This window comes from Amphibalanus amphitrite, unplaced genomic scaffold (genome assembly GCF_019059575.1).
Source record: "Amphibalanus amphitrite isolate SeventyFive unplaced genomic scaffold, NRLGWU_Aamphi_draft 000214F_arrow, whole genome shotgun sequence".
Classification (NCBI taxonomy): domain Eukaryota; kingdom Metazoa; phylum Arthropoda; class Thecostraca; order Balanomorpha; family Balanidae; genus Amphibalanus; species Amphibalanus amphitrite.
The window spans coordinates 358,308-383,460 of NW_024881709.1; the positions used below are offsets into that span (position 1 = coordinate 358,308).

Genomic DNA, 25,153 nt, shown 5'->3' on the forward strand with positions numbered 1-25,153 from the left:
AAATGTGCTGTCGAAGGCCGTTCAATCATCGTTTTGATGATTTTTTGCTGCATTTTTGTGAATGGCTTGGGCTATAGTTATGAATTTCCATGGATGATGCATCAAATGCCGTTTGGAGTTGTGTGGGAGCTCACGGAGCGTGTCGTGTGCAGGGCGGCATTCTGAGAGCGGCTCGAATAGCGGCTTATCGGGGCGTCTCGGTCAGCCCGGCTGCGATCCACTGACCTTCCTTCGCCCACCATCTGCCGCAACGCCCGCGGACTTTGCGCACCGGCCTCAGCGCCATGGTCTATCGGCGCTGGGTCGCGGCACGATACGGCTGCTCCGGGCCGCCCAGTGACTGCGCAGGCCGCGGCCGGGCCGGAAATATCGCCGCAGCGCGCCGCTGCCACCACGCCGTGATAAGGCGCCAGTTCCAGTTCCGCCGGCCGCAGCGCGGCGCCGGGCGTTCCGCGCTGACCGAGCGCCGCAGGCCTGACCTCAGACCTCAGCGCGAGCGGCAGGAGCGGCTGAGGGGCGGCGCCCTATGCGCTGCACGCTGGAACCCGAATTACAGACCTCATGCTGCCGCGGTGCGCCGTTTTAGACGGTCAGAAGGCACAAAGTGGGCGCTGTGCGGTGGCGGACGCATTTCGCCGACGCACGACCGGGCCAGAAACGTGCCGGTCGTGTGGGAACGGGGCGGAGCGGAGGGTGGGATGGGGGGGGGGGCTGCCACGTGCCGCGCGGGTGTGCGTGATCACGGCAGTCGCTCGACTGCCGGTGGAGCCGCTATAAACAGACGACGTCAGAGGTCAGACGCCATTGTAATCAGAAGGCGCCCGGCTAAGTACGCCGTGCATCGATTTCGTGATAGCTCACTCAAACAGCGCAGCACGAATGCATTGTCCGCAGGTGCGGGGGACTGCGGGGGCAGGCTCAGTGTATATTGGGTCGGGTTCGAACAAGACTGCCATTGATTTCTCCTGGTCCTGGCACCATCTGATCGAAGCGGACGCCGTTTCGCGACTGCATATGTGACGACGAGCTGCGCTGGATTCTGGGCCGTGCGATGTTGAAGCTCCTGTTCCCCCGCTACCGCCGCCGCTGTGCGGGCATTGCGACATTGACCACAAAAGGCTGCGGCGGGTCGAGTGAGGACGGGACGGGAGGAGTTGGGAGGTCCTGCAGGATGAGGGAACTCGTTTGGTCCTTATTCAATCCTGTTTTTATATGATCGATTTACCTTTGGATTGTTGTTGCGTCTCTTCTTTCACAGTGTAACTGCTGAGTATGACACTGATGGCTCCAGTATAACAATACCTTTTCTGCTAAATTTATCATCTATTTCGGTGGGATTATTTCAAACCTGCTCATACAAATGCATCGATACATTACGCCCTTCAGTTGACCGATCGGGCCGTATGATGAACTGTGTCAAAAGTTGCGACCCCTCTCCAACCAGGACCAGCAGCACTGCAGTGTTTCCGGTCCTATGACCGTATCACCGCCTGTCGGGATACACCGGATGTATCTGCTATAGAAACCATGGGCGAGAGGCGGAGTCCGCCGCCGTACAGTCTGCAACGCAAATAATCCCGGCTGTTTGTGCCGGCACTGGTCCCGGCTGGACTCCGCCTGGACTGGTTGAGGTGGGTGGGGGCTCAGATTTGGTGTCTGTTTGCCTAAGACGAGGTAATAGAGAATTATGTTCGGCCCTGTCGTATGCTGCTCTATGCTATGTCCCATCATTCACGTCTGTTCTGTCTTGCCTCCTGTCATGTCTCATAACTACCTTGGTCTCCTGCCTTGCCCTGCCTAACCTAATTTGCCTGCTACGCCTATCTTGCCCCGCCCCGCCCCACCATGCCCTTCGCTGACCTTTCGGCCCCACCCACCCGGTGTGTCTGCCGCCGTCTCTGCGCTGATGGATGTCAGCCGTCGCCGCTGTCACCTCCGCCTGTGTACCGAAGGGCGCCGCCGTGCCGGTGGTCCCAATCACTGACGGAAGCAGGCAGGGCGCCCCGACACCCATGTCAATCGGCGCCTGTTAGGGCCTATCGACCGGCCGGCGGGTGGGCTGACCTGGCGGGCTGGGGGTCAAACACTGAGAGGGAGTCAAGGTAGAGACGTACTGTCATAACACAACCTGACGATTGGTGATGATTTTGATAGTTTGATACGGTGACCTCCAGTTTTTATGTGATGTTTTGACCCCACTATCGTGTTTTGTCCCCTTTTCCGGTGGTGAAGCTGTCTCGGGTGCGTGACCCGGTCTATTGGGGCTAACCGTGCCTAGACGCGTTAGGCGTTTTTATCTTGTTGGGGAGAGACAGACGTCATCACTCATCATTAGCGCACGACGTCACCTACTGTCACTTTTGGTGACGCAGCGTCACTTAGCGTCAACTGGCATCAGCTCGTCATTTGACGTCATCTCACAGTATCCAGCATCGCTTAGCGACAGCACTCCGCACGGTCCTCATTTCACCCTCCGTCACTCAATGTCGCCCATCGTTACCTCCCGTTTCATTTGTCTAATCTCATCACTGCAAATATGCGAACTATCCTCGGTGGGGCTGGTCGCTGGTGGTGTCGCTATGGTCACCTTACCTGCTACTTCTGTGTTGACCGCGACACAGTTCTATCCCACGGCGATTACCTGGTCACCGAACGGCAACGGTGGCTCCTTCTGTCTTCTCGTGGAGTTTTCAAGGTACTGTCTCCAATCGGACATCGGTAGCTCCCTACGTTCGAAAGGAAGCGATCTCGACCCGTGCGATTCTGTCGCGCACCTGTTGCCACGTGAGGTTAGTGAAACGGATACGATTAGCAAGTATGATAGAGGGGCTGGGGTCGGAATTTTCATAGCCACGGCGTTATTCATATCTGCATAAAATCTGCCTGAGGTGCATGACTCCTCCCTGCGATTTCGGCACTGAGTTGAATACAAATAGTAAATGTTGCGCTATCCCGCCTTTCAGAACTGTGCTGAAATACGCACCGTCATGCAGTATTGCCCGACTGGTGCCAGCCATACTGGCTTTATTTGTACGTTGTAAACTTGCAGAGTTTTCCTGCTGCTCTTCATCCAGTCTGTCTGTTGTGGCTGGGTCCCGTCCTCAGGGCCCAGGGGGGGGGGGGGGGGGGCGGTACGAGTGTTGAAACATCGCGCCTGTCTCGTTGGCTGCACTGCAAAATGCCAAACATCTGTAGTTTTGCAGTGGCGCGCTCACCACTTCTGTTTGCAGCTGGGCGATTTCACAATGAAAAAATCACCGAACAAAGGCGACGGTAGAAGACGTAACGAGTGATTGCATTTACCCGAGCTTCCTGTTGCCCCCGGTCGCCTCTCCGGACTTCCCGTTTGTGTGTCGGCGGGGTGCGGACGGCAGCGTGTTTCTCTCGCGCGCGCCGCCGCTGGAGATGGCCTGTCGTGACGTAACCAGCACCGGCGATGGTATCGGTCCGCGGCGGCGAGCGCGGCGGTTACTGCCCTGTCGGACGGGCGCCGCCCCGCGAGCTGAGCCAGGCGCCGCCCTGCGAGCCTGAGAGCTGGGCTGTCGCTGGAGTGAGTCGGCCGAGAGAGAGGGAGAGACTATTTGACTGACCGAGAGAGACATGACCGAATTGTTGGACCGTCTGGGAGAGGAGAGGGACGGGTACTGCCCGTTGGAGCCTCTGAGAGGGACTGGTACTGTCCCTTGTTCTCAGTCATCGACCGGCCTCTCAATCATCATACCACTGCTCACCTCCGGTCTCCTTATCGACCACCGGGTCCTGGGACGTGGTGCTGGACGAGCCACGGTAGCTGCTCTCAGATCTGGATATAAGCATAACAGGGGCGGGTCACGGACGGGCTCACTCATGTACGACATGCCGTGGACGCCACGCCCACAACTGGTTATATCACCCCGCCAAGTGGCACACAGCCGGCTGGTGGGCTGAACTCAGATTTCTGTTTCTGAAGAGGATGAGACAGGGATATGCATTGGCACTCTACTCAACGCCTCGCGCAGCTCCGGTCGTACTGTGTGTCGCCGCCGCCCTGGCAGTCAGTCACGTGGTCAGAGCGCAGCACGGCGGCGTGCCCCAGCCGCACTGCGCTGCGGGTTATGCAAAGCTACGGACCGCTTTTGGCCCGGCTGTTTGGACCAAGGCCGCGCTGTGCAAATGACATTGCAAGGCCCATCTTGTTGCTGGTGAGTCAGACCACGGGTATGCTGGGTACTGGAGAGTGAGTGTGGTGGTCAGCGCGGTTTTAGATATTTACGGGAAAAGCGTTCAGGTTAAGCCATGGATTGCCAATCCCTTAACCCTCGCCCGTAAACGGCGATCTGCCACCTTCGCCCATGCAGGGGGGGGGGGGGGGGTTGGTGCGACCCCCCCCCCCTTGGCGTTTGAAAACGGAGCGTCGTAGAGCTTAGCGGAAAAGACCAACGGATTGCTCTCGCCGAGATCTCGCGATTGGTGGTATATTTTTTGGTCCTAGGTCAACATTTGACCTACTTTTGACCGGTCAAAGGTCAAATTTTCGGAAAAATAGACTTGTTTCAACTTTCGGCGGCGATTGCAGCAAAACGGTGGGAGATATCGACTTGAAACCTTCACTATCGTGTTTCTTGATCAATTCTCTATCGTTTGGTATGTATTTCGTTTCCCTAGCTCTAAAAATGGCGCGTTGGGAGCGCCGGAAGTCGGCAAGGTCACAGTCGGCGGCAGAAATTCGAAAAATCAAAATTTAAATTTTTGAAATCTGATTGTATTTTTGGATTTGGGAGGTCCATTTGCTCCCTATAGAAGCTAATATTGCTGCATATTCCCATTGAGGTGACAAGAATTAGCAAAATAGTGGTTCGGGCGCTTTTCAAAAATAGTACCGGACGCTGTTCCTCTTGTGACGTCATAGCTCCGTGACCTGACCTGACCCGGTCAAGTTTCTTATACCATATGATAGCCAATACTTGCCCCAACATGCATGGGAAGTTTCATCACGATCCATCAACCGATGTCCGTACCACCGGCAGGAAACCTCGGGCGTTGGCACTCAGTTTGTGAAAATCCGGCCGGAGGCTGTTCCCTTTGTGACGTCATAACTCCGTGACCTGACATGACCCGGTCAATTTTTTTTTATCAAAAGATGCGCAAGGTTTGCCCCATAAGGTACCCAAAATTTGGCGGCGCTGCGCGCCGCCGTTTTTGCACTATTTCCGAAAAGCCTCAGGGGGGGGGGGTTGCACCAACCCCCCCCCCCTACATGGGCGAGGGTTAATGCCACGGACTGAGACATACAATGTGCATCCTTTGCATGTGCCAAATCACTTTTGTGCTAATCACGCTGCTATATTACGGGACAAGATACTTGTATCCCCGTGGACATTCCATCTCATGCCATCTACCTCATCACTGGCACCACTCTCCGTCCTGTTAGAGGCTCCACCCATTATGGTCCCACTGAACCCGTGCTCAGCTCGCCTGCACAGTTCAGCCCGGCTGCCCACCGTAGCGCCGTGCTCAGTTCGCTATGCTCTGGCGGTGACGCGGCCTTGACTGGCAGCTCGGACGAGTCGGTTTGGTGAGCAGGGGTGAGCGTAGGTGAGCTGGGGTGAGCCAGGGTGAGCTGGGGTGGGGTGGTGTGAGCTGGGGCGAGCGTGACGCCTGGTTTGCTGCTACTGCTAGTTACGGCGGGGGCGACTGCGCGTATCCCCACCCCGATGTGAATCTGCGGTGGCGGGTCACCACTCCCCAGACCAGTGTCCCAAAATTATATTTTGGCTTGGGTGTCAGAGGGGAATATTCGTCACTATAAAGAGGGATGAGAGTGGAAAATTGCCAGATAGGAGTACAAAAAAGAGCAGAAAACAGATATCAACAATTACCTAATTTGTGAGTGTTGGAGGATGTGGGAGCTGCCTTACAAGATCATTGAATCGAATATGGAGAGAGGTACAAAGTGCACGCAGATGCTCTTAATTGGTAAACTAGGGAGTGAAAAATCGCTCTGGAAAATTGGAGGTGAGAGTGGAAAATTATTTTGATTTGGATGTTACTTGATACTTCCCACCCAAACTGGCAAATTTTGGGACACTGCCCCAGACCGGCTCCATGCGGGCCGCCACGCTGAGTCTCTCTGAGCAGAGCAAAGGGCAGGGGGCACTCGGCCGTACCGGTGATTCCATCCGCCGGCCACCGGCCCGACCTTGGCACCCCACAATCAAGGCTACCGGGCGCTACCGAGCCGCGCACCTAACGTGGTGGTATGGCGCGTCTGCCGCTGCGTACCGGACACCAGTCGGACGGGAGGGGTGTTGGGAGAGGACGGAAAGGGATACCGGTTGAGTGAGGGCACTGTCGGAAGATAAGTGTCTTCTGCCGCCGTTCTCACCCATCATATTTCAAGCCTCTATCCCAGCAGACCCGTGTGTTACCCGTGTGTCCTCCCGGTGAATTCGGCGGCTCTAACGGCTGGTTGGCGGTAGAAGCGGCGCTGGAGATGCCAGGTGGCAGACTGGTGGGTCTGGGCTGTTGAGCTACGCACTGGGCACGGGACATGGTCCAGTGAACTGTCCAGTGATTCGACCGCCCGTCCCCCTCTGTTATCCACGTGGTCTGCTCCAACCAACCTGTCGATTCAGTGGACTGAAAGGAAGCCGTTCAGATGGTCTGGAGGTCCTACCGGCTGGAGAGGAACCCCCCTCCCCCTTCAGTGCAGCCGCCAGGGGAAGGAGGGAGCTCCCTCCCCTTGTCTGTCGACAGGAGTGTTGAGCACGCCCGTCACTGTCGGCGGCTTCAGTTGTTAGTGCGGCGCTACTGCGGTAATGCAGTCTGCGGGCGGCGTTTACTCGGCTAATGAGTCGGTTTCTCTGTGTTTGTGGCCCGCGGCGTGCACCGGGCTGGGTTGCCCCGCCGCCGTTACCCCGCCGGCGCCGTGCAGTGGAGCTGTGCCATGTTTGTGTTCCCCGGGCTGGCGGCCAGCCCTGGTGACGTCATATGCCGACGGCGCCGGAGGCTGTTGTTAGGGGGGAACGGGGTCATTTCATGACACTGCAATGAGAACGGCGGGGAGCGGATGATGATCGGTGCAGGTATCTACTGATGGTAATCGTCAAGTCTCCGCCGGTGAAGTCGTCTTGGTATATCGTCACTGTTGCCTTTTCTCTCACTGCAACTGTTAAAGCTTCCACCGCCGTTGGAGCCCTTGCACAGAGCACAGCCCCACTGTCTGGCAGGGCCGAATATGGCCTCCGGTGACGGGCCGGGCCGGGGATGACGCCCACGGCTTATGTCAGTCACCGCTCCTCCCTTCCTCCTCCCTTCCTCCTCCCTGTCCGCGTCCGATACGGTAGTGAAGGCGAAGGGTGGGTAGGGGCAGCTACGTCATCAGTTATATGATTCTGGTCACGGAGGTGACGATGGGCAAATCCAATCGGCCAGCTGTTCGATGCGATAAGCAGTCAATCGATCAGACTAGCCGATCGGCTGTCCAGTGTCCAGTCCAGTCAATCAGTGGGTCAGTACGACTGTTCAGCAGTTCAGTCAACCAACTAGAAAAGTCAGTGCCATGCACTCTAGCAATTTAACACGCGCACTGCAGCGGGTCTGAGCCGAACACGAACTGCAGGGGGGGGGGGGGGGGTTGAAAACAACCCCCCCTGATATCTCAAAAACGGCGCAACGTAGCGACAAGCGGTAAACGGCGTTGGATAGGTTGAGATGAGATCTACAAGAAATACAAAGATCATTTTTGAGTCAGGTCAAAAACGAGGTCACCAGAGGTCACCGAAGACAAAATGTTACGATTTTCACAACAGGAATTTCGCGGTAGTTTTTCTTGAATAACTTGTCTTGCACACAAGACAGAGGATCGATTCGAACGCCATCGTTCTTAGCTCGTCAAGGCGCATCGAATGATATATAATATGACCTCGAAAGGTCAAGTTGAAAATTTGACCTCAGGTCAAGGTCATGACCTGACCGAAATAGGTCATGTTGCATAACATTCGATCTGCATTGACGAGAAAAACACGATAAACGTCGAACGGAGTCTCTATCTCTATTCAATCTCAAGTTATTGAAGAAAAACCGCTGGTGACCTCAGGTGACCTAAGATGACCTGGAGATCACCTTCCAAAGGTCATAAGTGATATGTTTCGGTGAAATCACCAACAGGGACCTGTAATACTATGATCCTGAGCGTATTGAAGTCATAGGATGTCATTCAGAGTAAGTTGAAATTTCTCCCATTGACTTATAATGGGCCGGTCGCAAAAATGACCTGACCTTAGGTCATCGATATAAAAATTCCGAGATATACAAGTTGTAGCTCGTGATGACTTTACCATTTCCTGTGGGTTTCAAGATCATATCTCAACAACTGTGGGCTTGGTGGGATTGCAAACTTCGAAATTTACGTTTCGAGGTAGGGTCACTTGACCTGACCTGGTGACCTGACCATAAGTCACCTGGGGTCAAAATTTTTACTCAAGGTGTGCAAAAGTTGGGAGAACAGGTATGCAAAATTTGGCGGCGCTACGCGCCGCCGTTTTCTCGCGATTTGCGAAAAACCACAGGGGGGGTTGAAAACAACCCCCCCCCCTGCAGTGCGCGTGTTAACAGTGCGTATCATATCAGCCAGTCAGGATGATGTACGCCGATGACGTTCAGTTTTTACATCTAGCATCACCGAAGCGAATTTTAGAGCTGAAGACAGATACCGAATGTACTTTAGACATTGCGAGTCATTGGTTTGTTCAAAACTGCCTAAAAATCAACCCCAAAAAGACAGAACTGTTAGTTGTAAAATCACGTAGGAGGCAGCTTGACTTTGATTTTAATGTACAGTTTGGAGATGATGTTATTCAAACTTCCGCTAGCATTAAGGTATTGGGTGTAATTGTCGACTCTGGCTTGACCTTTGAGCCACATGTGACGGAGGTGATTCGCCGATGCTACGCCACATTAGGAGGACTGTGTAAATCTTCGCGATGCTTACCGAAAGAAGTGAAGAAACTGATCGTTGAGATGCTGATCTTCCCCCACATCCGCTACTGTCTGTCGGTCTGGTCGGGCTGTGGCGTTGTTCAGCGTCGCCGCGTGCAGCGAGTTATTAATCACTGCGCACAGGTGGTTATGGGAGCTCGCCGCTCAGCACACGTGACTCCGCTGTTGGAGGAGCTCGGGTGGCCCCAGATAGACGAGCTTGTGGCGGAGAGTGACTGCGGTGTTGTTCACTACTTGGTTAACAATACCAGTGCGCCGAGGTGTCTCTCGGAGCGGCTCGAGCGCCGCAGTGACGTCTCTAGTAGGGAGACTCGTGCCACTGAGAGCGACCTGCTCCAGCTGCCGAAACCCCGCACCGAGCAGGCGCGGCGGTTCTTCCGGTACCGCGCCGTTGCACGCTGGAACTCACTGGCCCTGGATGTGCGTGACAGTAAAACGTCTGCTGGGTGTCGCAGGCGCTTTAGGAGGGCGCTTTAGGCTCTTATAATGTGTGATACCACGTCATACGTGCTGTACTTTTTTTCCTTTAACATCTTTACCATTCAGCGTATATGTATTTATGTATTGACACTTGGACAGAATAGCCGTGAATACGGAGTTCCAAACGAAATAAATGATGATGATGATGATGATGTTGGCCTGCTGTCCCGGTCGGCGCTTTGGATGGCCTATCGCGTTCTGTGGCTGATAGTCCCGGAGACCGCGCGGCGCACAGTACCTGGCTGTCGCAGGAGTACCACACTAATCTCGGAGTACCTTCCCACACAAGGCGACCTAGACAAACACCGGGACGGTATCGGCGGCGATCCGGCTATCTGTTGGTGCTCTGATTGGAATCGGCTTTACGCTGCTTTCGTGACCCGTGTAGGTCCTTAGTAGATGGTAGTTTGACGTTGATTTTGAGAGAACTTAAACATACACCTTAGCGTGCCTGGCAAGACTAGGCTGTATATCCCTGATTTTGAGGCTGCTTTGAGTGCTTATGTCACCCAACTGCCCCGCGCCGCTCGCAGACTGCCACGTCTGACCTTTCAGTCCCAAATATTAGCTCTCACTATCTGCGCTGCATGTCATCGGCCATCCTCGGATCGGCTCTGGATCAGTGATCCTTCCGCCATCAACTGTCGACATCCAGTCGTCCATCCGTCGAACGAGAAGGCCCTGACAGCATTGGCCGGCCCCGGGGAGGGAGGGGTATCATCCAGCAGCGGCTGGGTCGGCGGTCGCGCTCTGAGGTCGCTTAGTAACTGGCACATCGGAACAGCAGTCACGGCTTGACACCGCTGACAGCTGATTGTTACACAGAGGGATGGAGGGTAGTGTGGAGTGGATGGGTGTAAGTGATGGACGGGAACGCGCGACGGTTGAACGATTGTGAGTCAGCGCTGATCAGTGGTCGGGGATGTGGTTTATGCGATCTGAATGTATCAGATGTAGTGGTATTTGAATTTCTGTGTAGTTTACTACACATTTCACTAGTGTGTTAGACGATGTTATACGACTTGCTGCTGGTTTCTGCATGTTTGAAGCTGAAGTTGGTCAACCAGTGGAATGAAATATTTCTTGTATACGTCTGTGAAATGTGTTACCATTTGGGGTTTCGTGAGACGTTTCCCTGTTTCTGCACCTATGATCTTCCAGTTTTGGGATGTTTGTATGTAACCAGCTGTCTAACCATCTACGACAATCCGCTGCCCTATTCACCTGCCACTACCCTTCCCTCAAACAGTAACCATTCACTGACGCCCTCTCTCTGTTCCACAGGAAATGTCAAGCCGTCGGGTCCGGCTGGCGGCGGCAGTAATGGCGTGGGCCGGCCCGGCGCGGGCGGGGGCGGCGGCGGAGCCGCCCCGGTCGCCAACGGCGGCCCGCCCGGCTTGGGCGGCCTGTTCGCCGGTGGGATGCCCAAGCTGCGGCCGACCGGTCAGGGCCGGGGTCGGACAGAGATCGGTGAGTTATCAGACGGTGGCGCTGCTCGGTCTCTGCGTAACACAGTGGTAGTCTGTCTCATAGCTCATACTCCATTAGTGCCGACTGGCGGGGTGATTGATTTGCGAGACGCCCGCCGCGCTAGACAAGGTGGGATGGGAAAACGGTCAGCTTCTGCGGTATCTACATTACCTGGGCGGGTATGGCATCTTTAAGGTCCTGAGATACGAGGGGTCTGTACGGAGTGGTGAAAGAATCGCTCTCAGTACAATGGATGGAAGCCCGTAGGCTGGCGCGACGGTGGGCGGGGGGCGTCACTGCCAGCTCGGCCCATACGCGGCGCCGCTCCCATCACGTGACATACGAGTAGACTCGATTCCTGGCTAGGTAGAATGATGCAGCAGGTGCCTGGCGCCGCTATCTGTTTAGATCTTGATGGTCGGGAACACAGAGATTTGCTCAGAATCGCGCTATATTTGACGGAGCTTCAGGCGATACCGACACGCACACGATAACAACTGAACGGAACGGTCTCACAGTCAGCTGACTAAACATTCATCTGACAAAGCCGGGATCGTGGCTACTAAATAATAAAGGGCACTTCTGCGCATGAAATTATATACGATATAGCAGTGCTGCACCATACACCTCCCCCCGAGTCGATATCACCGGTACACCTCCCCCCAGTCGATCACACATACTGGTAGGAGCGCCGAGTGGGGTCGACGACTAGCTTCTTCGGAGGCCGTGTCTGACGGGTGCTGCGGCGGGGGACATCAGGCGGGGTGTCTGCGAAGCGGACTTGCTTCTTCGGTGGAGCTGCTACTGCTGAGGACGCTGCTCTCGTAGTAGTGGCGGCGGGTAGCGTTGCAGGTCGAGCGTCGTTGCGCTCGTTTGTAGGGACGAGCGGGTGGCATGGGCGCAGGAAGCGCCTGTTGCGCCACAGCGTGCGCCCGCTGGGCAGTTTGATGAGGTAGGCCCTGTGAGTGCCGATGGCGACGACTACTCCCGAGTGATCCCAGAGTCCGGTCTGGCGACTCTGAACAGATACATGAGAGCCGATCTTCAGCGGAGCGAGAGGGCGGGATGCTACATCGTAGCGCTCCCTGGCGGCTTCTCGCTGATCATGAGCTCGCGTGTCGCAGTCGTCTGCGGCCGCACGCCAGCGACCGGCGAAGGCGGTGTGGTGCATCGGCACCGTGCTGCGGATGGGATGTCCGTATAGGATCTCTGCAGGCGAGCGGCCGTCTGTCCTTGGGGTGTTTCTCAGCTCCAGTAGCGCCATGGTGAACTGCTCCATATCCAGGCGACCGGATGTGCTGCACTTCTGTACGAGCCTCTTGACACTCTTCACAGCCGCTTCGGCGTGCCCATTGGATTGTGGGTAGTGTGGTGATGAGACTATGTGGGTGACGCCCCACCTCTTCAGGAAGTCTCGTGTGAAGCGAGCGGTGAATTGGGGTCCGCCGTCCGTCTTCAGGCAGTTTGGTGCGCCCGTGGCGGCGAACACTTGTCGGAGATGATGCACCAGGATCTTGGCTGTTGGCTCGCCCTCGCCGTCGATGTAGATGGCGATAGGCCACCCTGAGAGTCGATCGGCCACGACCAGCCAGGATTTGCCCGCGTGTGAGAAGAAGTCCGCGGACATCGTCTCGAAGACGCGGGACGGTTCTGGGTCACTCAGCATCGGCTCCTTCTGCTGTGATGGCAGATAGGTCCGGCAGGCTGAGCAGGTGGTGACGGTCTCGTGAACTTGTTGGTTCAGGCCGGGCCAGTAGACGGACTGTCGGGCCCGTCGTTTTGTCCGTTCTATGCCCTGATGACTCGCATGAAGTCGTTGGAGGATGTCGCGTCTGAGGCTGCGTGGGATGAGGAGACGTGTTCCACAGATGATGACGTTATCATCCAGGGTGAGGCTGTCCTTCACGTGCCAGTACTGACGCAGACTGGACGGTAGATCTGCTTTCTGGTCGGGGAAGCCTTGCAGAATGACGTTCGTCAGCGCCTGGTATTCATCGTCGTGCCGTGCAGCTGCACGGATCTCGTCGATGAGCAGGTCAGGTGCGGGGTGACTCTCGTCATCGGACATCTCCGGTATGTTGGCCAGGGCGATGCTGCGGAGATGAGGATGAGCATCCTCTTCAGCTTCCAGGTCTTCCTCTGTTGGGTCGTCGATAGGCGCTCTGGAGAGGGCGTCCGCGATGCAGTGTGTCTTGCCGGACTTCCACACTGCTGTGAAGTGGTATGGCACCAACTTCTCGCGAAGGCGGAGAAGACGAGGGTTCTCCACTTGTGCCAGAGATTTCTGGTTGAGCAGTGGGATGAGGGGACGGTGATCGCTGACTATGTCGAACTCCTTCAGGCCGGCCAGGTAGAGGTGGTTCTTCTTGACAGCCCAGCAGATGGCGGTCATCTCCAGCTCGATAACGGCGTATCGGGACTCGGTGTCAGAGACAAACCGAGATCCACACTGGATGAGACGCCAGTGTTCGTCTTGAAGCTGGAGAAGCGCGTATGACAGGCCATGCAGACGCGTGGCGTCGGTGTGGAGAGCTGTTGGCAGACCGGTCTGGAAGAATGCCAGCACGGGTGCAGACAGCAGAGCTGCCTTGACTGCCTCGAACGCTTCCTGGTGGACGCTGGTCCAGCACCAGTGGTTCTTGGGCTGAAGTAGAGCACGCAGCGGACCGGCGGCATGCGCTGTCTCAGTTGAGAATGAGGCCAGCTGGTTGACCAGCCCCATGAAGCTGCGGAGGTCTGTCAGGTTCTGTGGCGTTGGGAAGTTGGAGATGGCGCGAAGCTTGCGCTGATCCACGGTGTATCCGTCCTTGCTGATGTTGAACCCGCAGTACTCGACCTCTGGCTGGGCGAACTGGAGTTTCGCTGGGTTGAGTGTGATGTTGTGCTTCGCACATCGCTCCAGGACGTCGATGACGTGCTTGAGGTGGGACGAGTAGGTGCTGTCGTGACACAAGATGTCGTCGATGACCTTGCAGGTTTTGGGGATGCCGGCCAGTGCGACATCACCTCGGCGGTTGAACTCATCTCCGGATGAGCTGAGGCCTTGGACGCATCTCTCGAAGCGATATCTGCCCCATGGGGTAATGAAGCAGGTGAGATCTTTCGCTTCTTCAGCGAGTGGCACTTGAAAGTAGCCATTCTTCGCATCGAGCTTGGTGAAGAACTTGCTGTCCTTGTTGATGTTCGTGATGACGTCTTGGCATGATGGTGCAGGGTGGGCGCCGCGACGTACGTGCTTGTTCAGCATCGTCAGGTCGACGCAGATCCTGACATCGATGGTGTTGTTGTCTTCTGATGGCTTCTTCGGCACGACGACCAGTGGATGACACCACTCTGTTGGATGGGTGACTTCCGAGATGATGCCATCCCGCTGTAGCTTGTCCAGCTGCTCCTTGGCTTTGTCCCTCCAGGCGAATGGGATGGAGCGGGGCGCGGTGACGGCGTATGGCTGAGCGTCTTCATTGAGCACGATCTTCATGGGTCCGCCGATCATCTCTCGAAGTGGACGATTGACGTCGAATACCTCGGAAAAGGCGGTCTTCAACATGTTCAGGTGCTGGTTCTTCACCTCCTCCGATGGTTCTCCTTGCTCCTGGTGCCAGACTGGATACGTCGGTGGCGCCAGAGTAGGAGAGGCGGTTGCTGGTTGTTGGACCTGGTGCCGTGTGGACGGACTGGCATCTTGACGCGAGGACGCCAGCTTGTTGATGAGGTTGCCGGTTGACTTGCTGGCCGACTTGCTGGTCGAGCTGATGTTGCTGTTGTCCTTCAGATGAGGCAGCGCACCATCGCAGCTGATCTGCTTCGGGAAGTCGGTCGGCAGGATACCGAGCTCGATACATCGATCCCATGACAGCAGAGCGCCAGTGATGGTCGGGATGATGCAGACGGTGACGGACGATGCTGTTGCTTTACCCAGTTTGAGTGTGCACAGGAACGTGCCTTTGCAGTCGAGTTCTTCTCCAGCTGCTCCGAACAGGCGATCTGGTGGCGGTGACAGGCGTGTCATGTCGACGCCAATCTGCCGGGCCTGCTGGGTACCATGGCACAGACCTCTGCGCCGCTGTCGGGGATCCAGGAGATGACTGCTCGTCCATGGTTGTGCTGCACCTCTATGTCGACTTTCGGCGTCCGTCTTGCCGACAGACCCCGAACTCGGATGCCGAAAAGGCGTTGAGATCCCCGTAGTGGTGGTGGTGGGGATGCACTCCGTCGTCTGTTGCGGGTGTTCTGCGGTGGTGGTGGGGATGCATCCCGTCGTCTGTTGCGGGTGTTCTGCGGCGGCGTGTTCTGCGGTGGCTGTTGACGGTCTTGTTGCTGAGACCCGTCTCCGTGCTGTCCAGAGCGAGTCGTCTGGTTCTGGCCACTCCTGCACACCGATGAGAAGTGGTGGAGCCTGTTGCATGCTGAGCATCGATGGTTTCATCCAGGTCGGAAGTATCCGTGACGTCGCTGAGGCCGAACTTGATGATTCGGTACCATTCGTCGTCGACGATGGTGTACAGAGACGCGCGCTGTTCCTTTTGTGACAGCTTGTCTACTCCGGTCAGCATGTTGTAGCCGTTGAGTCGTTCCTTCCAGGTCGAAAACTCCCTGAGGCTGGCGCCGCCAGATAGACGCGGCGCTGGCGTAGCTGAGGCCGGAAGTTTCGGGCGATTTGCTGAGGTTTCATCACGGCGATTGTTCGTAGAAACTGCAGTAGAGGTAGCTGCAGCCTGTGTTTCAACGATTGCCGCTAGACGTTCTTCTCGCTGGTTAGCAGTCTCCGCTTGTTGGCGAATCAGCTCCGTCAGACTGACAAGTGCAGCTGTGAAGTCTTCCATAGTCGTGGCGATCAAAACGTTCAGCGGCCGGCGGGGCACGAACCCGCGTCACTCCTCGCGGCCGGCGCACAGGCCGGGCGCCTTTGACCGCCAGGCCACGGATACCTATGTGCAGGCCGGCACCAGGTGCGAGTGATTCCGCGCCCAGTAGTGTCACTGGCCGCCGCTAGGTGGCTAGGTCGACTGTCTTCTACCGCCGAGCCGCGTGGCCGCGCTGGGGCAAGGACAGATCATCCACGTTAATCACACAATTATGAACCAATGTCAGCGAAATTCAGCACGAGTAATGAACACCGACCGACCGCGCCATGTTTAGATCTTGATGGTCGGGAACACAGAGATTTGCTCAGAATCGCGCTATATTTGACGGAGCTTCAGGCGATACCGACACGCACACGATAACAACTGAACGGAACGGTCTCACAGTCAGCTGACTAAACATTCATCTGACAAAGCCGGGATCGTGGCTACTAAATAATAAAGGGCACTTCTGCGCATGAAATTATATACGATATAGCAGTGCTGCACCATACACTATCCATCCATGCACTGACTGTGCGCCGCTGTCTACCAGAGACTAGTGTAACGCGCAGCTACGGGCTCGGGGCGGACTCGGGTGATCCTTCAATGCATCTTCTGAGAGCTGCTGGTCCCTCCCGAACTGCTGTATTCAGCTCACAGGGCGGCGTCTTACCAACGTGCGAGAACGCCGCGGTCGTCCGTCTACCGCCGCCCCCGTGATTAACGACATATGCCGCACATTCACTACCGCCCACATAGGAGCCTTCTATACTGGCCACACTGTCCGCTAAATGACTGGTACTAATTAACTGAGGCGTGGTAAATATTGGCGCTCGCCGGGACCGTTTCATACAGCTGTGTTTGGTAAATTGTGGGCGGTTAAATGCCGTTGACGTGGAGTGTTGGCTTAGCAAACGGACGAAACTGCGGCGCGGAGTTTGTCAGGTGGTTGACGGTAAACGTTGTGTGCGTCACTGGGTCATGGGGGTGTGCTAACTATGCTCGTGGCCTTCGCTGGTGCCAGACTGACCTAGACCTAACCTCATGCGCTCGACTGACCCTGGCCTGACGCTCTGCCCTCAGGCGCCGGCGGACCGGCCAAGCTCCCTCCCAACCGGCGGCCGGGCGGATCGGCGCCTCCTCCTGCGCCCGTGCCCGCCCAGTCGTCATCGTCGGGGCCGTCGCCGGCTCCGGCGGGCAACAACTCGAGCCTGCACCGGTCGCTGGCGGCGCCTCCGCCGCCGCCGGCCGGCCTCAAGCCGAGCGCGTCCACCGGCCAGCTGCCGCCGAGTCGGAGCGTGCCCAGCAGTCCACAGGTGACTGAGGGGAGGGGGTGGGATGTGGGAGAGTCATGTAAGCGCATTGACAGCCGAGGTGAGGAAGAATGTACAGTTAGCGTCATGACAGGGTCGCACAAGCGATAGGAAGAGGGGGGTAGATGCGGTGTGGGCCACGGGAGGGTCACATTGCAATATAATGCAAAATACAATACAGTCATCTGCCGGACATCAGTGTACCAACGAGTTCACGACATGATGTTAATGTTTGGAAGATGCCACGGCTATCAGACTGGGGTGAAGAGGGTCATTCAGTGAAGTACTGATATAAAGAGAAGTTAAAAAGGTGGGTCAACGACAAGCAGCCTTATTATCGTGGGCCACCAGGGCTTTTTCAGTCTGCCACTCCGCGCCCCGCGGCTGGCTGTCAGTTGACGAAGCCCGCGAAATCACACCGACACTAAAGGTCACCTGTCACGGATCTAACTGGTCCCTGGCGCCGCACCGCTTTGTAAAGCTTCCCTCGCCCTCTGCCATCGTACCTAACTCTTTCCGTTAGCCCAGACCGACCGTGACTGACCGGTTGCGTTTATTTATTTATGTTGTTATCTTCGTCGTCCTCCTCTCCCATCCCTCTCTCCTCCACTTGTCCCTTCATCTCTCCATCTGCAGCCCTTCTAGCTCTCTTTGTGCCATTTCTGGGCTGTTTATGTGGCTCTGTTTATGTATACGACCACAACACTAACAATTCCGGAGTGGTGCGGGGGCGGTCGTGGTACACTGAAGGGGCACAGACCAGGGTACTGACGGTGTGGCGGCGTCTATCCTTGCCCAATGACCATGGTCCGACTCTGTTGAACTGACCTGTCAGGGCCCTGTCTGTCTCAGGGGGGAGGGGGGGGGGGGGTAGCCAATGCCATGGGCCGTGGGCACGTATGGGGAGCCGGGTGACACATGACAGCTTTAGGCGTGGGTGCAGAGGCGAAGGGGGAGGGGGCTGACGGGCTGAAACCCAACACACTGGTCAGTACCACATCGCCGTGCTTGTTGGCTAGTCCACACAGGGTAAGCTTGGTATGACCCACTACACACAGCCCCCACAGGTCGATAGGTCCGGTCGGCTAGCGTGCATGAACATAGCGTGCTTGCAGTGCGTGTTTTACGTGCATGGTGTGTCGCTGCGTGAACCCGCGGCCGCCATTTGTTTGCGTTTGGTGGGTGGCCAGATGTATTTGGGCTGTCCATTGGCGCCTGAGTGTGTGGTTTGCCGTGGTATCCTCTAATGGTTCCGTTCAAGTTCGAGTCCTTTGTTGCTTTCTGCCCGTGTTGCCACTCCTGGGACAGAGACAGAGACTCCAGTAGGGGCATTTCACCCATTTAACCCTCGCATGTGTGCGGCGTTTGCCAGCTTCTAATGTGTAGGGGGGGGGGGGGGGGGGGTCGGTTGGACCCCCCCCCTTGCCGTTTGGCCCCTGATCGAGCTAGAGCTTCGCGGAAAAAACGAGCGTGTTGCCCGTGACGAGAGGAAGCCGATGATACCCAATTTTAAGGTCCTAGGTCATTGGTTGACCTTCCAGGTCAGGTCAATGACCCAAAGTCGGGAAAATCGGGACCTGTTAGAAAGTCGTAAAGTGTGGCTGCTAAGGGGTTTTTCGGGGTGCTGATCACGAATATCGTGTTAGTTTTGATCACAGATGATGTCTTGAAGCATTTAGACCAGGTCGGGTCAGGTCAGGTCAGGTCATCCAGTAGGCGTCGTGACGGGTATTCGTAATACGTGTCAACCGCCTCTGACAGCTTCGTAACATGTTACGAAGTCACCAAAACTACTTCGTAAATGTTCAAATGGTTGCTAAATTCGAATTCAGCTCCAAAAACTAGCCTAGAAACATGTAAAACTCGAAAAAGTGACCCGAGGTCACCCGAGGTCACCAAAGGTCAATGACCTGACCTGACCTTCAGGTGACCTTGACACACACGGGAGTAACATCAAATCACATGTTTGAACGTTTGAAACCACGAAAAGCTTGCAAACACGCGGCTAGTGCCAGCCGACATACGCGAAATCGCGATTCCGGTCAAACATGGTCTCGGAAAAGAGGTCACAGGTCAAAGGTCATTTGGGTCAGGGTCATGAAATTTTCAGGGTAGGTGTAAAATTGATCAATGCGAGGGTACTGAAAGTTTCGTCGCGATCGGCCGCTTTTTACGCGAGTTATTCGCGAAAAACCATGGGGGGGGGGGGGTCCATCCGACCCCCCCCCCTACACATGCGAGGGTTAAGTGGCCCTGTGATACCGCTGACTCTTCCTCTTCCTTGACTCTTCCTTCCTGCTACGGCCACGTCTGTTTTTTTTTTTGTCCAAAGACCAGACCACCATTCAACATTTCCACTGCTGTTCTTCCGTCTGGAGCCACCTCCATTCAAGTATATCTTTCAGGACCGTAATCCTCCCGTACGCTCCAACTCCTGTTCCAACTGTGCCGCCGCATCTAGCTCCCCAGATTCTGAGCAGCACCACAACTGCATCGCTCCACAGCATGCTGCTCCTGCACCTCTGCTGGCCTCTGCTGCCTGCCTCCGCGGACCTTTCCAACGCAGCTACCGTCTTCATTCGCTAATGATCCAGCCGTTACAACAATCTTCATCCACAGACTTCCATACGTTCCTTCGCTTTCTTCTACTGTGTCTAATGGTTAGACACATGCAGCGAGACTCCAGCCTCAACTCCTTACGACAAATCCCAGCTCCACCGCTGCCTGACCCCCGCCTCTGCTCCGGCTGTAGTGTGCTCGTGCCATGGGGTGCCGCTGCCCGTGCCGACTCCGTCCCTGACTGCCGGGTGCTCACCCCCCACAGACGGGAGAAAGACGCGCCATGCGGCCCAGTAACTCATCGTCAACGCTGCGCAGAGAGGCGCCGCTGGCACCGCCGGCCGGTGCCAAGCCGTTCATGGTTGGTATTGAGAAAGAGCTGATGGAAGGATCGGCGTGTGGTGAATGGCAGCTGGTGGTACAGCTGTAGACAGGAGACGTTTATCGAGTTTGGCACCAGTGGTGATGTGAAGGATTGTTGGTGTTTTGTGGTGGTATGTTCTCACATAAATATTTGGAACTGAAAGAATGGTGTGTGCTTATGATGCTGTATTATACGCTTCATTGCTGCTGCTTTGTGTGAAGTGTTTTTAGTTGGAGTGAGTAAGAGGTGGAGCTTTGTCAGCGTTTTCCAGTATCTGACGGTGGTCTGATGTTCCCAGGTGCACAACGGTTCGGCGACAGTGGGTCGGAAGACCACTGCTCCGCCCTCAGTCCGACCGAGCATCACACAGAAACCCTCGACGGCACCGCCGCGGCCACCGAACGTGAAGCCCCCACCGCCGCCCAAGTCACCGACTGTCCAGGTGCTGGGCAGCGGACCGCCCAGCCTGCCGGGCCAGCCGCCGCCGCCGCCGCCGCCCGGCGCCAAACCACCGCACGTGGCGCGCGCGCACAGTATGAGGGCGCGCGGGAGTTATTCAGAAGAGGATGACCGACGCAAGTCGCAGGATGACATGCGCCTGAACGGCGGCGGCGGCCTCCGGACGGCGCCGCCGCCGCCGCCGCCGAGCGGCCGCGCACCGGCGTCCCGCGGCCCGCCGCGGCCGCCCGGCGTGAAGCCGCCGCCGCCGCCGCCGCCGGGCCGCGCGCCGCCGCCGTCGCAGCCGCCGCCGCCGGTGCCGACGTCAGCGCCGCCGCTGCCGCCGCACCGTTCGGGGCCGCCGCCGCCGCCGTCACAGGTTCGACAGGGAGGTCAGGTGAGTCCCAGGCGCGCAGGCGGGTTGGTGTTCTATTAGGCTTTCTTAGTTTCAACTTGGATGTCTCTAAAAGGACTAGTATGAATCAAGTAGTGTGCATGATCGATATACGAATGTACCTCAACTCCGTCATTGATCTTTAAAGAGCTGAGTAATCGGCTGCGATACGATATCAGCATCGGATAACAGAGTGTGAGTTATGCCTTGAGTAACTGGCTATTTATAGCTCTTGCGTGAATATGTGACAATGTCCCAATAGGTTAAAGTCAAGTGGCACAAAATTGGACTTGGTCTGGCTCCAATTACTGATCTGCTAACTCCGTATATTCTTACTGTGGTTGAACTTGCCTTTCAAGGTGAATCGCTCTGATCTTAACGAACGTTACTGTTTCCCAAAAAATGAGCGAATCCCCAGTAATGGCTATAAGCTCACCGCATTTTGCCGCTGGAAGCAAGTTTGTCCTCGTTTAACTGAGTATCTGTCAGCGATATGTCGACTCAATCCACCGCCGACGGGTGTCGCCTCTTACCTTTGGCTGTCCCTGTCAGCTGTCTGACCTCGTAATGTTTGTCTTCGTTTCCACAGGCGCCGCCGCCGCCGCCGCCTCCCTCCTTGCTGGCCGGCGCGCCACCTCCGCCGCCCCTGCGGCACTCCTCCGTCAGTCAGCGGAGCTCGTACAGCTCGAGTAGCTCGAGTATCCCCGACCTGACCGGTGAGGAGAGCAGCTCACAGCCGCCACTGAGGCAGGCGCCGCGCGGGGGTGGCGTGGATAGACTAGTGGGGTGGGAATGGGAGGTCTGCATTGTACTTGTGGGAGGTCGAGTGTTTGGGTAACATGTTGCATAAGACGTTTTTGTAATGTAGTTTCTGGAGATTGAACACCGTTTTTTAACCTAGGTGATCAATGCTAGCATGAGTGTAAACGAAGCTCCATCGCAAGGTATCTTCCCTCACTCAAGATAACGACAGGGCGATAGCGTCGTCATTTTTCCCAGAAATATGGGCGTGATGTCATATAGTCACAGCTACATTGCGATAGTGAGTGGAGAAATCCGGCTGTAATGCGGCCTCTTGCGCACCGTATAGACCCTGGTTTGAGTTCTGAATCTATCTGACGGCGATAGAAGCGCTATCCTTTATTAGTGGTACGATCTTTCAGCCTTTGAGCCCGGTAACAGCGAATGGTGAAATGTGACACACCAGCGTACGGTTCTCCAGGGTATTAGTCGTAGGTCGCTCGGCGAGCGGGAGGGCAACCAGTTCCGCCCCTGTATCGCGTGACCCCTTGCTCCGCCCAGTTACGCACGAGCGTACTCCACGCCGCGTAGTAGCGTGGGGAGGGGAGGGTTAGAATGGTGGCATGTGTAGAGGCTAGAACCGGTTTCCACCGCCATGCCACCGCCCAGCGACATGGAGCGGGGTCAGTGACCAGGGCGCAGGGAAAGGTCAGAGGTCAACTATAACGCAGAGCTTTGTGTCTCCCTCCCCTCCGCGTGTAACGACGCACGACAGCGGCCGGCCGCCGATCAGGCTTGACATGTCAAGGTCACCCGCAGTCAACGGGCTCAGAGGGTTGGTCGAGTGCGCGTCCGTGGCTGACGACAGTCTCGACCATATGCTATGGTGCCGATAGACTAGCGTGGGTAATAAGTTTTTGTTCAGTGCATATGGCTGCTGGGGTGTGTCATCTTGATATATGATGCCTTGTAACGTGTATGATACGTTTAAAACCTCGCTGGCAGTGGCCGAGAGGAGAGGGGGGGGGGGGGCGGGGAGGTGCCGCCTCCACATGTTTATTTTTGTTGATAGCTGCGAAAGCTGAAATTTGGCAAGCCTAACCTTTGATTTAAGCTGAATTTTTATGACAGCAGCTGTATTTTCACCCTCGCCCATATTGGTGTTTTGCCAGCGTCTATCGTAAGGGGGGAGGAGGGTCCATTGGACCCCTTTGCCGTTCAGCCCTTGATCGAGCAAACGCTTCGCGGAAAAAAAGAGCGTGTTGCCCGTGACGAGAGGAGGCCGATGATACCCAATTTCACGGTCCTAGGTCATTGGTTGACAGGTCAATATAACTCAAAAGTCGGGGAATCGGGACCTGTTAGAGCTTCGTAAAGTGAAGCTGATATAGGGTTTTGCGGGGTGCTGATCACGAAGTTCAAGTTAGTTTTGATCACAGATGATGTTTTCGTGCATCAGGTCACATGTTACGAGGGAACCAAAACTACTTCTTAAATGTTCAAACGGTTTCTAAATGCAAAATCAACTCCAAAATCTACCCTAGAAACATGTAGAACTCGAAAGAGTGAACAAAGGTCATCAAAGATCAGTGACCTGACTGACCTTCACGTGACCTTGATACCCACTAGAATCCATGGGATCAACATCCTTTCACATGTTTGATCGCTTAAAGCCACAAAAAGACATAAAACGCGCTCTACGCGAAATACGCCAAAACGCGATTCCGGCCAAACATGGTTTCAGAAAACAAATCACAAGTCAAAGGTCTTTTGAGTCAGGGTCATATAAATTACAGGGTAGGCGTAATATTGATTAACTCGAGGGTACTGAAAGTGTCGTCGCAATCAGCCGCTTTTTGCGCGAGTTATTTGCGAAAAACTGAGGGTAGGAGGGCTGTTCGACACCCTCCTACAAGTGCGAAGGTTATGGTCAGGCCGTTGACCAATGACGTCAAAAGTGAACCTCTGTATAAAGGTCCCAAAATGTCGCGACGTCGCAGCACCCTTCGTGCCAGGGGACTTTTCAACGTGGAATGAAGCTTATATGATCTAGTACTATCTCACAGAGGCCTCACAACTTGTATGTAGCTATCTCGTATTTTTTTTAAGAGTGACCTGAAGTCAGGTCGGACACGCAACCTCACGATTATCGATCGGTTGGGAAATATGAAAGCTGTTATTTTGGCGCCAGGAGCCATCTAAAGCTGTCTCAAGCGCATTAATTCGCGATTTTATACAATCTTTGCAAGCCCCAGCATTCACTTTTCCATTCTTAAAGTTAGGCGACTTCATTTATGACGTCACTAAGGTCACAGGAGTTTTCACCAAAGAGTCCCGATCAAATTGAGCTAGCGAGTCGGGAAGCCACCAGTGGACTTGTGAGGACCTACCGAATCGAAGAAGCTACATATATGACCTCCTTGGGCCAGCTTCGTGGCCTGAGTGGCTCTGCCCTGACCATGACCTGATGTGAACATGCCTTAAATTGACCTCAACGAAAACAAAGCGTATACTATTCGACGCGCTTGAAGTTGAACATGCAAAACTCGATGGTGCTATAATGTTGGCTCTGTAATCACTTAAGTGGTGAAGTTGTTTACCAAAAACCGATCCCGCGACTTTGAGCTGACCTCAGAGTTTATCGGTTGACCCGAGACATTCAAATCGAGTACCAGTTGCTGCATCTCATACGACGCACGCGCTCAGTTTTATCCGCAAGGCGCTAGCTCAATTAGGGGCAAAAAGACGGAGAGTGGTCGCAATCACCCCCCCCCCCCTCGGCCGGGGTATACTCGTATGCAGAAAACCCAAAATTCCGTTGAGGGTTAAGCACTGAAGTAATATTATGATGCGAGAAGGTAGGTATAGGTCAAAACAAGTATGCACACGAGCGGGTGTGAATAAAACTGTGTTCGAGGTATGCCTTTTTATTATACATTCGATTTGCTTTAGTTATTGGTAAGAACAGATACAACCAAGAAGAGCGCCCCTGAAGAAAAGGTGGCGCACCGGATAGGTGCGATTTTAAGGTCTAAGGTCAGTCGGGGACCTCTAAGTTCGGATTAAGCGCTGCATGTTAGGGGTAAAAAATGGGGGCAAAAAAGCATCCCGATTTTGGCAGCATCGTCATGCTTTGTCATGGCACTGATCCACTCCCTCGGCCGAAATATTATTACCCTTTTGTATGAGTTCTGGCATAATCCCGCACATTATGCTGCATGTTGTTTGCCATGAAAAAAAAAACAATGCATGTTCAGCTACGTTCTACGCAGTACGCACTAACCTAACCACCATCCCATCATCCACCACTAGCCACCATCCCGTTCTGTGCCCCCTTCCACCCCACACGAATCAGCCGAGACACTAGTCAGTCGGGCTAGCGCTATCCTATCCTCCCTTCCTGACTGCACAGCGCTTAAACCCAGAGCCGAGACTTCCCGAGCGCGACCTCTGACCCCACGCGGTCCGAAGGGTCGGCCGATGCCTAAGGGCGCGCCGCGCGCCGGCCACCCGGATAGCCTCTGCCGAGTCTCCCTTTCATACACCGTTTACTACGCGCTCGATTCATTCA

The 25,153-nt window shown here is 55.4% G+C and overlaps 1 protein-coding gene across 1 annotated transcript in view; it reads left to right on the top strand.

Moving 5' to 3' along the window:
- Window positions 1–25,153, top strand: part of LOC122385324 (WAS/WASL-interacting protein family member 3-like) — a 41,862-nt gene that overhangs the window by 10,709 nt on the left and 6,000 nt on the right. Inside the window, exons 3-6 of the mRNA XM_043373522.1 lie at window positions 10,744–10,929; window positions 16,857–17,089; window positions 19,911–20,006; window positions 20,308–20,623. Coding sequence (XP_043229457.1) covers window positions 10,744–10,929; window positions 16,857–17,089; window positions 19,911–20,006; window positions 20,308–20,623 — 831 coding nt within the window. The remainder of the gene's footprint in view (window positions 1–10,743; window positions 10,930–16,856; window positions 17,090–19,910; window positions 20,007–20,307; window positions 20,624–25,153) is intronic.